The sequence below is a fragment of the Eucyclogobius newberryi genome, unplaced genomic scaffold (genome assembly GCF_026437365.1).
Source record: "Eucyclogobius newberryi isolate DKJ021-1_F unplaced genomic scaffold, fEucNew1.0.hap1 SCAF_19, whole genome shotgun sequence".
Lineage (NCBI taxonomy): Eukaryota > Metazoa > Chordata > Actinopteri > Gobiiformes > Gobiidae > Eucyclogobius > Eucyclogobius newberryi.
In genome coordinates, this window is record NW_027315823.1 from 25481172 (window position 1) to 25497035 (window position 15864).

Here is a 15864-nt window from a genome sequence, read left to right on the forward strand (position 1 = left end):
CACAGCTTGGAGAGGCCATGAGACTTGGTTAACTATTTAGTGTAGCCATTTTGATCTTGTACACTGTGTAGTAAGCAAGAGCAAGTACTTCTCTTCCCTTGACACTGTTAACATTTTGTATCATGTTCATAATGAATAACTCAGCATGAAAGTATTTAAGTAAAGGAAAGAACTGTTACCTTTTTTATTGCTACAGTCGGTTAGCAAGCTAGTAGTAAGAGTGTACTCCACAAAGTAACTATTCTAAATATGTTTACTACCTCTTCCAGTAATCTATACTCTGGCTGAAACTATTTGAAAATTTAGATACTCATCAAATTTAGTACAGTATTGAAAAATCATTATCTGGACTATAAACCTAAACTAAAAAAACTATTTAGTCTGCAAGTATAGGTATATGTATAGCAGGCCACTTAAGCTTTTCTGGGTCAATTTTGGTATATAAAAATCTGCATTCACTGTTGTAAGGCGAAGTTATCACTATAAATGCACCATTCAGATACACAAATCTATACATATGCACCTATTAATCCTCTCCTTTTAATTTTCAAGTTATTTTAATAAACATTTTACTTTCTGTTATGGTATTGCACTGCATTTTGTTGTGAGCTGCTTTGTTTATGAAACGTTTGTTTGCAATAAAATAATTCCTTTAATTGTTTCAAGGGGTGGAATGACAATAGGCCTACATTGTTTCTCAACAATACAAATCTAGCAATCAATCAAATTTAATTTGTAGAGCACAATTGTGCAATTCAAAGTGCTTTACAATGTCAAAAACACATAAAAATCACAATGCTGTGTAAGTCACAATGAATAAATAACATAAAACACATTAACATGGTATTTAAAATAGTCAAACCCAGATAAAAGTATTTCAGTCATAGGCGCAGCTAAACAAAGCAGTCTTTAGCTTAGATTTAAACCCAGCTGGGGTGGGGGCCTGTCTCACAACCTCGGGATGGCTATTCCAGACCTTTGCCCCATAGAACTGGAACGCAGATTCCCTATGTTTAGTCCTGACTCTGGCACCAGCAGGAGGCCGGTCCATGTTTAGTCCTGACTCTGGCACCAGCAGGAGGCCGGTCCATGTTTAGTCCTGACTCTGGCACCAGCAGGAGGCCGGTCCATGTTTAGTCCATGTTTAGTCCTGACTCTGGCACCAGCAGGAGGCCGGTCCATGTTTAGTCCTGACTCTGGGCACCAGCAGGAGGCCGGTCCATGTTTAGTCCTGACTCTGGCACCAGCAGGAGGCCGGTCCATGTTTAGTCCTGACTTTGGCACCAGCAGGAGGCCGGTCCATGTTTAGTCCTGACTCTGGCACCAGCAGGAGGCCGGTCCATGTTTAGTCCTGACTTTGGCACCAGCAGGAGGCCGGTCCATGTTTAGTCCTGACTCTGGCACCAGCAGAAGGCCGGTCCATGTTTAGTCCTGACTCTGGCACCAGCAGGAGGCCGGTCCATGTTTAGTCCTGACTCTGGCACCAGCAGGAGGCCGGTCCATGTTTAGTCCTGACTCTGGCACCAGCAGGAGGCCGGTCCATGTTTAGTCCTGACTCTGGCACCAGCAGGAGGCCGGTCCATGTTTAGTCCTGACTCTGGCACCAGCAGGAGGCCGGTCCATGTTTAGTCCTGACTCTGGCACCAGCAGGAGGCCGGTCCATGTTTAGTCCTGACTCTGGCACCAGCAGGAGGCCAGTCCATGTTTAGTCCTGACTCTGGCACCAGCAGGAGGCCGGTCCATGTTTAGTCCTGACTCTGGCACCAGCAGGAGGCCGGTCCCTGAGGTCCTCAGAGTCCGAGATGGTTCATATGGCACTAACATGTCAAGTTTATTTGTAGAGCACATTTCATACACAAGGCACTTCAAAGTGCTTCACACAGCAGGAAAAAATGCATTCAAATCACAAAGAAATCACAAAACATGTACTTTGGTTCTAGGCCATGGAGAGACATAATGGAGAGCAACAAAGAATATATCATTCAAATACACATGTTTTGAGATATTTATCCATGGTTAAATGCTAATTATCTGACACAAATATATCTTGGCACGTGTTCTCAAAGTGCTGCAGAACTTCAGAGTGTCACTAGGTGGTGCTGTTGAGTAACATCCACTGCCAGGGCCTTGGCTGAAATAAATGAATTGATTGAATTTAGTCTTGCTTTGGAGCAATTCAGTGGTATTATGATTCAGAAGTTATATTAACTATTATTATTCGAAATTGTCAATGCGGTGTAATCATTTTACAGGGCAACAAAATGTTAACAAAAAAACAGCTGCCTCCACCCAGATCTATGCCTCCGCCTAGCAACTGCTAATGCTAATGCTAATGCTAATACACCCCGAATGCTACGTTCACCATCAACCACCAAGGTCATAAAAAGACAAACAACGGACATCAGAGGGGGAAATGGAAATAGATGCTGTGACTGTAAGAATCAAGAAATACACAATCTCTCAAGTCAAAGGAAGCATATGTGAAATTGTCAAAATGTAAGTACTAAATGAGGGAATATGCTACAGATGAGAAAGACGTGAGTGTCAAACGTGGGAAAAGGAGACATTAGAGTCAAGTGTGGACATCTGCTAAAGCTGTGCATGTGACACAGATGTAATGATAGATCCTTGTAGACCTGACCATCAGAATTCACAGTGGATCTGAAGTGTCACCTCAGCCCAGGACAGTTGTGTCTTCAACAGATCTTTGTGTCTCACATGGCCCAAGAAGTGAGTCTTTTCACTGCCACCTTGGTCAGTGTAATCCCTCATTCGTCCAGTGTAGGAAAAGTCTCAGTTGTAGTCATTTGGACACTGTTTTAGAGTAAAAAGTTTATTATTGTTTTCAGGTGAAACTCAACAGTGTAAACAAAAACAGGACAGGGCATTATCAGGAGGCTCCGCCCGGTGGGCGGGGCTTACTCAGAGTAGGATAACTATCTGAGTTCTACAACTGAATATGTTTGTACATAAACATGAGTGAAACAGCCTCAACCTCCAGCTGTATCTGAGCAGGGAAAAATAACTTGTAGTGATGCGTTTCAGTCTTTTTTAACTTAAACTTTTAACTAAACTGAAGTGAAGAATTCATTATTTCTGGTGGTTGGAGGTTTGATTTATTCTGTTTGTCACCATGTCCTTAGGCAAGACACTTTACCCACATTGCCTAGTATGAAAATGATGTGTGCGTTAATGCTTGGTGGTGATCGTAGGGGCACAGATTGGCAGCCTCACTTCCGTCAGTCTGCCCCAGGGCAGCTGTGGCTACACAGAAGGTTTACCACCACCCACGTGTTGGGTGAAAGAATAATGACAACAGTGAAGCGGTTTGAGAAGCTTTCGCCTGTAAAACGCAATAATGTATCTGCAAATGGATGTGTCTGCTGCAGCGATAATAACAACACCGCAAGATAAACAAAAATGACATTAGATTATATCAAAAGCATGTTTTTTCTGAAATTGTAGGTGTATCAGCCCGTTCACTTCAGAAACAAAAGACCATGCATTAAACGTGACATGAAATACATAAACTTAACACACATCTGCAGCTGTCACTGAAACATGCTTCAGCAGTAGCACCATCTCCATCAGAGGAACTGCATGTTTGAACAAACAGCCGTTTGTAATTTAGTATTAAGTTTAAGTTTACACTTTCCTGTCAAATCAAACTCTTCAACCCACTTTGTTTGAAAAGTTTATATTTTTGTTGAAAAGTCTACAACATAAACTTTCTACTTTAACATATTTCGCCAACATCCCTTTCGTAATGATCAGCTCGTCATCAGTTGAAGCGTTGGTGAACTGTCCCTTTAAGAGTCTCATCTTTGCTCTGCTGAAGTTCATGTTGTCATTGCACATTCCCATTGACTCACTATTGTATACACGGGTCACTTTACCAACACTCTTTGACTTTGTCGGCATTGTTTGGACAATTTGGGAACGATGACATTTGGCAGTAACCATGGCCTTTTGATACTTTTGGTTATGTATTTATTTCTCATAGATTGGTCCTATTGCGGCTGCAGGGAAGCGGGATTATGTTGCAGTGGCAGAGACCCGGCGTGTGGGACCAAAGGGTGGAAGTTGGACCGCTCTTTTGGGACGTGCTTCTGTGACCAGTCCTGTGTGTCCACCCAAGACTGCTGCGACGACTACAACACCGCATGCCCTGGTAGGTTTGGGCCAAAAGAGGATTTACTTATGCCTCCTTAAAGCAAATTAATTATGCTATGCTTCTATGAGGGGACTTCACACTTAGTTGGACTTTAATTAAGAAATGCAGATTTTAAACGTAGCCAGGGGATACGCAGTCATGTACATGTGTTTATCAGCAGCAGCCTGTGTAGAGACTGATTCTGTCCACTGGTCCACAGCACTGTTTCATTGTGTAGCTATTACATGGGAATTTAAATAAGCTATGGGCCCTTATTTGATTTTAAGTCTTCTGTTTGGGAATTAAATAGTCCACAAGCAAGTTTTCTTTGTACTGACTGTAAACAATTGCTTGGTTAGTCACTGTTTCTTGTATTAGTCTGTTGTGTTTAAGGAAGTGGGACAAAATAAAAAATATATCTTTATTTAAGTGTAGCGATTAATAACATGTGCAATAGGCATATAAACATGAGGTATAGTAAGTTTTGCAGGGTTTCCGATGCCACGCCCCATTGTATAAGCCTGTATGGGGCCCAATAAAAATACAGTTTTTAGTGTGGTATTAGTGTAGCATATTTACAGTTTTAAATAGATTTTTATAAGTAAAAGGCTTGATATTCTCCTCAATTTTTTATACCACAATGATAGTGTTATGTCAAAATAAGAATTCACAATTTTCGACATAAAATAGTAGTTGTTTCTTTAACATTACCACATGGTCTTATATTATTTCAGGTTTAGATAAAGGCAATTCTAAAATTGTTCATGAAAGGAAAAAATGTTGTTCTGTTTATGGTATTTATTTAGTATTTGTTTTATATTTAATATTCCTAAAGGACACATATGCAAATTTGACTTTGCTTCATTCACGCTGGTTTGATGAATCCTGGTAAGAAAGTCCTCTCCCCTCGACAAAAAAACACTTGATCTCTTGTTTGATAGAATTTTCTCATCATAATTCATCGCCGGACTCGTTCTGTGAATTTCTCCCGTCTAATCACGATCAGTACAGCTGTCCATCTTAAACTGTCTATTTTGCCTTCTGCAGCCAGTAGATGGTGCCAAAACTCAGCTAGTCCTGTGGCAGACAGCAGAGATCCAAATGTTTTTGTTTGTTTTTTCTTCTAAAACGAGATGCCAAACTAAAGGTACTAAATCCTGCATAACATTTGTCCTTTACGACTCTTTACAGTAACAAAACCGGAATAGCTCTTTGTCATCCATGTGTTTGAAGATGTTTTTGACAACAAGTATTAAAGCACTTCCTTGTCCCATAGCTGTGTCATGTGAGGTGAGTGAGTGGAGCCAGTGGTCGCTCTGTGCTGAGTCGTGTCAAGCAGCCGTGCGCAGGAGGAGCAGGAGTGTCCTGAGAGAGAGGCAGAACGGAGGACGTCCCTGTCCTCACCTGGAGGAGCAGGCCGGGTGTGCCCACTACTCCACTCAGCAGGGCCAGTGCCATCATTCACTTGGTGAGTTTATGTTGTCTATATTATCTGTGTATAAATGTGGATGTGCACTTTCACTCGGTTTCATTTATAAATAAAAGACAAATATTATGCATACTTTGTATTGTTATTAGCCTTGAAACATGTTCTTGAGTACTTTTAGTTTAGCCTGTCATGTTTTAGAACTAAGAAAACCTAAATTATCATCTGTATTTCTGTTTCTTTGAGTTTTGATGACATCTACTGGCTGCAGAGGGAATTACCCAAGTTAATATGAACAACTGGAGCGTTCGCTCTGAGATGCTAGTAGATGAGTAGGGGAGAAATACACAGAACGAGTCTGACATCTCTGACGGGAGAGAACTTTTTAATCCGGATTCATCAAACTAGCGTGTGGTTATGTTTTTGATCAGGGAACAATTTTAGAACATGGTTAAAAGGAATTTAGCATATGTGTCCTTTAAGGTTGATTTGATTCTGACTGATTATAATGAAGAGTAACGTGAAATAGATCCATGAGATTATTATGACTCATATCATGGATGGCAGTGGCTCAGCGTGTATATCAACACCAGTGTATGCTGTGTGATTGGAAAATAAAATATTTTTGGCACTTATAATTTATGTGGACCCCCTTTTTTCATCATCATCATCATCATCATCATCATCATCATCATCATCATCATCATTTTGTATTAATCGGAAACCTGTATGCTTGGCTTCAAAATGTAAATGTATCAATAAACAAGTATTTGGTTTTGAAGCGAACAGTGGCAGCATAAAACCATAAGACCACTTAATTCTAATTTCAGCCTCTGTAAAGGAACACGCTGTGATAATGCTTTTAGTTCTGATTCGTCTAAGTCACGTACTCTTTTTTTTCTTCTTCCTTGTTTTCCATTTACAGAGCATTTGAATAGAAACTAAATGTACATACTATACCCCTTAATCCACAGTTCCAGCTCTCATCACCAGCAGTGGCTATGGCAACGCCAGGAAGAAACGAGAAATTCCCGACAGTGAAGTGACAGGGTAAAACACATTGTTCCCGTTTACAAAGTGCAGTAAATGACACGTCTGCATTTAGAGGGAGGGTCGAGGAGCTGTGATTTCACAAGCTGAAAAGGAGTGAAAAAGCACAGGATGTGGAGTTGAAAAGAGCAAGAGGACATTCTAACTGGAACATTACCTTTGAACATCAGTGTAGTCCAGTTTAGGGATGGGTCGTATTGAAAAATGTATATCTAGATTTTTTTTGGAATATCCCAATAATTATGTCTTTAAATGTATTAAAGGTGGTATGGACGATTTTTTTCAGCAATTTTTTTATCATATTTCCTCGTGGCATGGATAAATCATTTGTCCTGCCACGTATCAATCATAAAACGCACCTATCGCTCACCTGCAGCCGCGTCAGGTTCGTCCCCACGTTTCCGCGTGTCTAAGCGCATTGATCTATCATAATATAGTTCCCTCAGTGTACGGGGCAAAATGAAGACGGAGAAAGACAGTTCGAGCTGACGCAGAAGTGGACAGAAATCTACGGGAGACGAGAGATGCGATGCGCTCCGTTGCGCTAATAAACAAACGCACGTGTGTGTTGTATCAGTCCGCACGGGGGAGTGCACATGTGCACTTCCGCCTGCGTTCTCAAATCGCCGAAAAATCGTCCATACCGCCTTTAATTGAGGTTTATGTCAGTAAAATGAATCACATACCCTTATTTGAAAGTTTACAACAACATAACCTTTTTCAAGTGTATTGTTAATCAGCTTTGTTTCGTAATCATATATATATATATCGATTATTTATTTTTTTAACTATAAACGGTAAACTTGACACTCTAATTTGCATATCTTCAAAACAGCATTCCTAATATTATAAAAGTGTTGATATATCTCCAACCTTTATTCCAGAATCAATATACTGAATATACAACTGTTTAATTAAAATATAAATAATAACATGTCTGTTTAAAGAACGAGCTCTTATGTAGTTTAGTATTTGCTCAAATTTTTTTCAATATTGCCCATTTACCCACATTTCTACTGGGAAGAACCATAGTTTCACAAAACGCCCACATCACCCTAATATGACACCACAATAAAACCAGATTCATAATAATGTGCCGGCTTTTCCGATGATAATGACAAACATATCTGGTTAACAACAAATAAAATATCCACTTTTGAAAGGGTAGTTGCAGTAGTTCTTACTCGTAAATGAACTTGTGTTGCTCTGTGTGCCTAGATACTGCGTGCGCTTCCAGCTGACCTCTCTGACACCGGAGTGTGCTCAGAGCAGAGGCGCACACACTCGATGGATGCAGTACCTGAGGGAGGGGCACCAGGTGTGTGTGGAGTGCCAGCCTCCTGCACTGGCCCAGGGACAGGCCCACTGCGCTGGAGACGGAGAGAGCATCCACCGCAGTGACATCAGGTAGACTCACCAAATACTCTGTCAATACAGGACAAAATGACATAGAATCACTTATAACCGTATTCATGTTTCAGGGCCCTGTTGTTTACACTTCAAGTTTAAGTATGACCATTACAATATCAAGTATGTAGCCTGTAATATTTTCAAAAGGAGATATATCATGCGAAATCAACTGTAATTGTATCTTGTCTTGTTTTTATCTTGTATCGTATATTTTATCTTGTAACTTGTGTCTAAGTGCTCAAAAATATTAACCCCTGCACACATTGGTTGACTTAATTTTTCAAATAACTTCAACTAAGAGTCTGACTCATACATTCAGGGTTCTCAAATGTCAGCTCGCCACTTTTCAACACAAAAAAACATCGAATGAAAATGTGCTGTTTGGTGTATCAGTTCAGCAGTTTTGAAGTCAATGGTTTTGATGATCTATTTATGTAGTGTAATATCAAGTGCCGGATTAAAGCAGAGTCGTCTTTCATCTTAGAAAAAAAGGATTAAAAAAGAACAGGTAACTTGCCCGTGTATTCTTCACAAATGAAGTCATATTTTTTGGCATTTAGACCTACATTGGCAGAGAAGCGTAGATAAAGGTTCTTCCTCCGCCACTAGATGTCGACAGAGCTCTCCGTCGGTGAGAGGTGTGACAGTGCCACAACTGCACTGTGACTGAGCCTGTGTTGCTTGTGATGCTTATGTTGCTTGTGTTGCTTGTGATGCTTATGTTGCTTGTGATGCTTGTGATGCTTGTGATGCTTATGTTGCTTGTGATGCTTGTGATGCTTGTGATGCTTATGTTGCTTGTGATGCTTGTGATGCTTGTGATGCTTATGTTGCTTGTGATGCTTGTGATGCTTATGTTGCTTGTGATGCTTATGTTGCTTGTGATGCTTATGTTGCTTGTGATGCTTGTGATGCTTATGTTGCTTGTGATGCTTGTGATGCTTATGTTGCTTGTGATGCTTATGTTGCTTGTGATGCTTGTGATGCTTGTGATGCTTGTGATGCTTATGTTGCTTGTGATGCTTGTGATGCTTGTGATGCTTATGTTGCTTGAGATAAGATAAGATAAGATAAGATATTCCTTTATTGTCCCACATGGGGAAATTTCATTGGTGCAACGCAGGTAGATACAGAGGTAGATACAGAAGAACAGATCACTTATAGGAAGTCTGAAAAACACTTTCAGTAGAAGATCTCCTATAAATAAATAAAAACTCCCATAGACAAATAAATAAATACATAAATACCATTGCATGTGATCACGACAGTAATTGCGCATGAATATGTGTCACGACAGCACATAGATTGCACATGAATTTCATAGTAATTGCACATAAATTGCACATGAATTCCAACAGCAATTGCACATATGACAGAATTGCACATCAGTATTAGGTTAGGTCAGTATTGCGAGTGTTCAGTACTAACAGTTTTTGTTATAAAGTCTGACAGCAGCAGGAAGGAAAGACCTACGGAACCTTTCCTTCGCACATCGAGGGTGGATCAGTCTCTCACTGAAGCTGCTCTCCAGAGCGGAGAGAGTGTCCTGCAGGGGGTGACACTCATGGTCCAGCATAGATGTGAATCTAGCCAGGACCCTCCTGTCCCCCACCTCCTGCACCGAGTCCAGAGCACAGCCCAGGACGGAGCTGGACTTCTTGATGACTCTGTCCAGCCTCTTCCTCTCCCTCTCTGTGATGCTGCTGCTCCAGCAGGCCACACCGTACAGGAGGGCTGATGCCACCACAGAGTCGTAGAAGGTCTTCAGGAGTGGCCCTGTCACTCCAAAAGTCCTGAGTCTCCTCAGGAGGTAGAGCCGACTCTGGCTCTTCCTGTACAGTTTGTCTGTGTTATGAGTCCAGTCCAGTTTGTGGTTCAGATGAACACCCAGGTACTTTTATGAGTCCACTCTCTCAATGTCCCGTCCCTGGATGTTCACTGGTGAGGGGGCAGTGGAGTGGCGTCTGCGGAAGTCCACCACCATCTCCTTGGTCTTCCCCGCGTTGATGAGGAGGTGGTTCCGCTGACACCAGTCCACAAAGTCCTGCGCCAGTCCTCTGTACTCCTCGTCATCGTCGTCCGTGATGAGTCCGATGATGGCAGAGTCGTCAGAGAACTTCTGCAGGACACAGCTGTCCGTGTCATGTCTGAAGATGCTTATGTTGCTTGTGTTGCTTATGTTGCTTGTGTTGCTTATGTTGCTTGTGATGCTTATGTTGCTTGTGATGCTTGTGATGCTTATGTTGCTTGTGTTGCTTGTGATTCTTGTGATGCTTATGTTGCTTGTGTTGCTTGTGATTCTTGTGATGCTTATGTTGCTTGTGTTGCTTGTGATTCTTGTGATGCTTATGTTGCTTGTGATGCTTGTGATGCTTATGTTGCTTGTGATGCTTGTGATGCTTATGTTGCTTGTGATGCTTGTGATGCTTGTGATGCTTGTGATGCTTATGTTGCTTGTGATGCTTATGTTGCTTGTGATGCTTATGTTGCTTGTGATGCTTGTGATGCTTGTGATGCTTATGTTGCTTGTGATGCTTATGTTGCTTGTGATGCTTGTGATGTTTATGTTGCTTGTGATGCTTATGTTGCTTGTGATGCTTGAGTTACTTGTGATGCTTATGTTGCTTGTGATGCTTATGTTGCTTGTGATGCTTGTGATGCTTATGTTGCTTGTGATGCTTATGTTGCTTGTGATGCTTATGTTGCTTGTGATGCTTGTGTTGCAGACTTCCATCTCTTCAGTGGCAGGCCGTGGGGAACCCGCGCTGCAGAGGCGTGTGGAGGCACGTGGAGCGGCTCGACACCTGCTCCTGCCCCACGGCGCACAGCTTCCTCTTCATCTAAAACGTCCTCCTCTGGACCAAGAGGCACAGCTTCCTCTTCATCTAAAACGTCCTCCTCTGGACCAAGAGGCACAGCTTCCTCTTCATCTAAAACGTCCTCCTCTGGACCAAGAGGCACAGCTTCCTCTTCATCTAAAACGTCCTCCTCTGGACCAAGAGGCACAGCTTCCTCTTCATCTAAAACGTCCTCCTCTGGACCAAGAGGCACAGCTTCCTCTTCATCTAAAACGTCCTCCTCTGGACCAAGAGGCACAGCTTCCTCTTCATCTAAAATGTCCTCCTCTGGACCAAGAGGCACAGCTTCCTCTTCATCTGAAACATCCTCCTCTGGACCAAGAGGCACAGCTTCCTCTTCATCTGAAACATCCTCCTCTGGACCAAGAGGCACAGCTTCCTCTTCATCTGAAACGTCCTCCTCTGGACCAAGAGGCACAGCTTCCTCTTCATCTGAAACATCCTCCTCTGGACCAAGAGGCACAGCTTCCTCTTCATCTAAAACGTCCTCCTCTGGACCAAGAGGCACAGCTTCCTCTTCATCTGAAACATCCTCCTCTGGACCAAGAGGCACAGCTTCCTCTTCATCTGAAACATCCTCCTCTGGACCAAGAGGCACAGCTTCCTCTTCATCTAAAACGTCCTCCTCTGGACCAAGAGGCACAGCTTCCTCTTCATCTGAAACATCCTCCTCTGGACCAAGAGGCACAGCTTCCTCTTCATCTGAAACATCCTCCTCTGGACCAAGAGGCACAGCTTCCTCTTCATCTAAAACGTCCTCCTCTGGACCAAGAGGCACAGCTTCCTCTTCATCTGAAACATCCTCCTCTGGACCAAGAGGCACAGCTTCCTCTTCATCTAAAACATCCTCCTCTGGACCAAGAGGCACAGCTTCCTCTTCATCTGAAACGCCCTCCTCTGGACCAAGAGGCACAGCTTCCTCTTCATCTGAAACGTCCTCCTCTGGACCAAGAGGCACAGCTTCCTCTTCATCTAAAACGTCCTCCTCTGGACCAAGAGGCACAGCTTCCTCTTCATCTGAAACGTCCTCCTCTGGACCAAGAGGCACAGCTTCCTCTTCATCTGAAATGCCCTCCTCTGGACCAAGAGGCACAGCTTCCTCTTCATCTGAAACGTCCTCCTCTGGACCAAGAGGCACAGCTTCCTCTTCATCTGAAACATCCTCCTCTGGACCAAGAGGCACAGCTTCCTCTTCATCTGAAACATCCTCCTCTGGAACAAGAGGCACAGCTTCCTCTTCATCTGAAACATCCTCCTCTGGAACAAGAGGCACAGCTTCCTCTTCATCTGAAACATCCTCCTCTGGAACAAGAGGCACAGCTTCCTCTTCATCTGAAACGTCCTCCTCTGGACCAAGAGGCACAGCTTCCTCTTCATCTGAAACATCCTCCTCTGGACCAAGAGGCACAGCTTCCTCTTCATCTGAAACATCCTCCTCTGGACCAAGAGGACTTTCTTGTCGATAGAACTAAGTTATATTCAGTAATGTGTCATTGTTTTTTAAAGCATGCATATATTTTTTTATGCAAAGATATTTCAAAAGTTGCAAATTTGTGTAAACGTGAATTCGTTATGGTGGAAATTAGGCCTAAGAGATATGACAAAAAATGATGATGTTTATATTGATCCATCACAGTTTTTTTGTTTGTTTTTGTCTTCAAATAAAATGTCTTTCAATATGAATTCCCTGAACATAAACAATGCAGACTTTTAACACAGCCATTTAACACAAAACATTCTGAATTCTTTATTTCTCTAAACTACATGCTTTTACTGGCAGAGGAGTGGGTGTAAACCTCTTGATTATAGTTTACTAAATCTAAGTCTGCCACTAAGTCAAGCCTACCATTTCCTTCATACTGATACTATAATCCTAATTCCCCTCACATCTGAATAATAAGATAAGATAAGATATTCCTTTATTAATAATAAACTAGCTATATTTGTATCTGAATGGCTGGCTAAATTAAGCAATGCTTTGAACGAGTCAAGCTTGCGTTTAACTTAGGTGTATCATTTTATTATGTGTTATGACAAGCTGCCTAACTCTGAGGATTTCACCCACAGTAATGTGTCACAGTGAGGAGATAATAGGTGTTATTTGCATATCAGTGCTCATATAATGGAGATGATGGATGTTGTACACAGCTCATTAGCATTATTTTACGCCGGTAATAAATCAAACAACATCAAAAAGTCAAGTGATTTAATTTATTTCCTTTTTCACTCATTCAGGGGAACTGTTGCTTTTCTTAAGAAATAAAAATATCTTGGGACATTGAGACACTTTTTTTAAAAAACATGACAAGTACTGGCTCTTGTGTGTGAAACTTCACCATTCACAACGCCAAAGTTACAACATGCACTGAACAGTAACATTGATACAGAAACGACAGCTTAGAAAGTCAACAAGTAAAAAGGTTTTGTTTCTTGTTTTTCATTTACAAAACAGACAGCCTCGGGACCTACAAACAACATTGTACAAGAGCTGGCTAAGAGATATAATTTTTTTCCCCTGTTACACTTTACAAAGATGATGGCTTAGGCAAGGTTGGGGTCAATTCCTCTGAGTACACTGTAGAAAAAATAGAGCTTTTGTAACATAGGGTCGTGTTGTCGTCTGAAATGTATTTTGTGCTGCTATTTTGACTCTGGTTTATAATAAGATTTCTCCCGAATGGACCCCAACCCTGTAATACAGTGCTCTAAATCTGCAAGTGTGATATTCGGAAACTACAATATTCCTGTATGGGATTATGAGTAAAAACAAAGGATATAGCAGCTAAAGTAACAATTAAATGCATCTAAATGCATTGTTCTGTACAGTTTGTGCTCTTCATCTTTGCCCTTCATATGGTGATGCTATATCTATCTTTCTCTGCAGTCAAATTAAAAACATTTTTTTAGACGGTTGATGGTGTGTGTAATTTATTGTTAATGTTATGATCTCAGAGTATTATCGTCATACCATGCATGAAATCTCAGTACAGTTGTGTTTTATAACGGCAGTACATGTATCTGTTGTGTTTATAGACATATTCTCTTTCCAATATGCTGCCTATTCACAACTTATTGATTGTCTTTTATTGTTGAGATAAAAGGTTTATATGGTCCCTGACTACAGTTAAAAATACTTTTCAGAATAAAACGACCCTATTTTCATGTGACCTTGGTGCAATAAATTATTAAAACGGCAAGCAGAAAGCGCATTTTAGTGTAAAGAACATCAAAGCACAAGCAAAATGTCTATTTCAAGAGAACTTAAACCACAAAAAATAATGCAAACCAGTAAGTGTGTGCAAAGTCAGTGCCTTGATAGAAAGAATTAGCGGAACATTATTAATTTATTGGAATATGGATTGTATACTGTCAAACAAGTATGGCATATAATTAAATTTGAACACTAAACCAGATGTGTATTATTATTATGAACTTGTTTGCCATATAAAGCCTAAATCTGTTACTGGTGCTCACAATGCGTCCTCTTCTAAAAGAAACTGAGAACAGCTCATCAACAAAATGCTTCCACATTTTCCACCATTCCCCTTAATTATCAAGGACGCAATTAGCATTAATTGCTGCTATGAATAGATCAGTTAAACAAGGAGCCAGATCCCGATGTTCTCCACCTGTAACTGATATAACACAAGCAGAGGATTGACAGTCAAAAGTTAAAATATTCTTCATATGTACAATTTGAATTACATTTTTAGCTAGTACTGAATTTGCTTGTGGAGCCATGTTCAAGTCAAAAAAATTAATAAAACCAACACGCATTTCTATTTTAATAAATCATGAATTCAGAACAGAAGCAAGAGTGCGGTCTTAATCAACAGTTTACCTTGTGCTCATGGCTTCCTCGTTATTATGTAAGTATACGTTGTGTATGCAAAAATGCAAAAACTGCTAAATCTTATCCATAATATACAGTCTGATTCAAAGTCAAACCTCTCTTTAGCTACAAGTACACAAATTAAGGTTCTGCTTGCGTAATCATTATTTCTAAATTGGACAGCTATTCATTAAAGCATCCTTAAATCTAATGCAAGGGAAAATTAGACAACAGAATATGGTAAAATCCAGGATTCCTAAAGCACACATGCCTTGGGTACAGTTAATTCTTCTCCATTAGGCAGCAGTTCCCTTTGCTCTAGTGCTAACCACACATGTACCTATGACACACGAACACACATGGGCGTCTCACAGTCATTGCTATTCCATTCACATTGTGCCTCCTTTCCCCGTGGACTGAGCAATATGAAATGGTTCAACTGAGCGATTAAAACAGGAAATGAAATCTGGTTGAGCGATTATAATCTAAAAAGCAGCACTCTAAAATGTACATCAAATATGGCAGAACAATATGTCGCAATCAAATGAAAATTGCCATTTGAATAGGTGCAAAATTGCAGTGGTTGCAAGTTTTTGAGTAATAGAATGTCCACGTCAAACGACAAAAACATCCTGTATTTAGTGGGGGAAAATGTTTACCCAGAAGTTTGAACTTTTACAAACTGTTGTGAAAGGCCTGGGATTTTTGTAATATTTTAGCAGTTCATATTTGATTCTTGCAAAGATATTCCTGCTCATGGACATGTAAAATGAGCACTGAATCACAATTTTTAAAACATAATTTACAAATCAACTTAACTAAAATTTCCCACCCAAAATTGTGCAGTCCTGATGTAAAAATGCCTAGTGTGCATTTTTGGACAGTGTCATTTATGGCTTATTAATGCAAAGCTATTGCACAGATTTGACAGCCAGTTTAGTTAAATTGTAAATACTGGATATAGAGGTATTTTTGTAAAGAAATTAAATCTAGGTGTTTTTCTGTTGCAGCAAATTGCTGCTTGTTGTTTACAGTATACCAGTGTCCGTATTATGTAAGATGTTAGAAAACAGACAATGCAGTGTTAAAAAAAAAGAGAAAAGATTAAGGAAAAATACACAGATTATTTAGGCAG

The 15864-nt window shown here is 40.8% G+C and overlaps 1 protein-coding gene across 1 annotated transcript; it reads left to right on the forward strand.

The window, feature by feature from the left end:
* Nucleotides 1–3826: 3826 nt before the first annotated feature.
* Nucleotides 3827–10901, forward strand: LOC140365863 (somatomedin-B and thrombospondin type-1 domain-containing protein). The gene is made up of 5 exons (XM_072452442.1): nt 3827–4171; nt 5430–5621; nt 6554–6629; nt 7848–8036; nt 10766–10901. Exons 1-5 carry the CDS (start codon nt 3943–3945, stop codon nt 10881–10883), a joined length of 804 nt encoding a protein of 267 aa, XP_072308543.1. The 5' UTR covers nt 3827–3942; the 3' UTR covers nt 10884–10901.
* The last annotated feature ends 4963 nt before the right edge of the window (nt 10902–15864 follow it).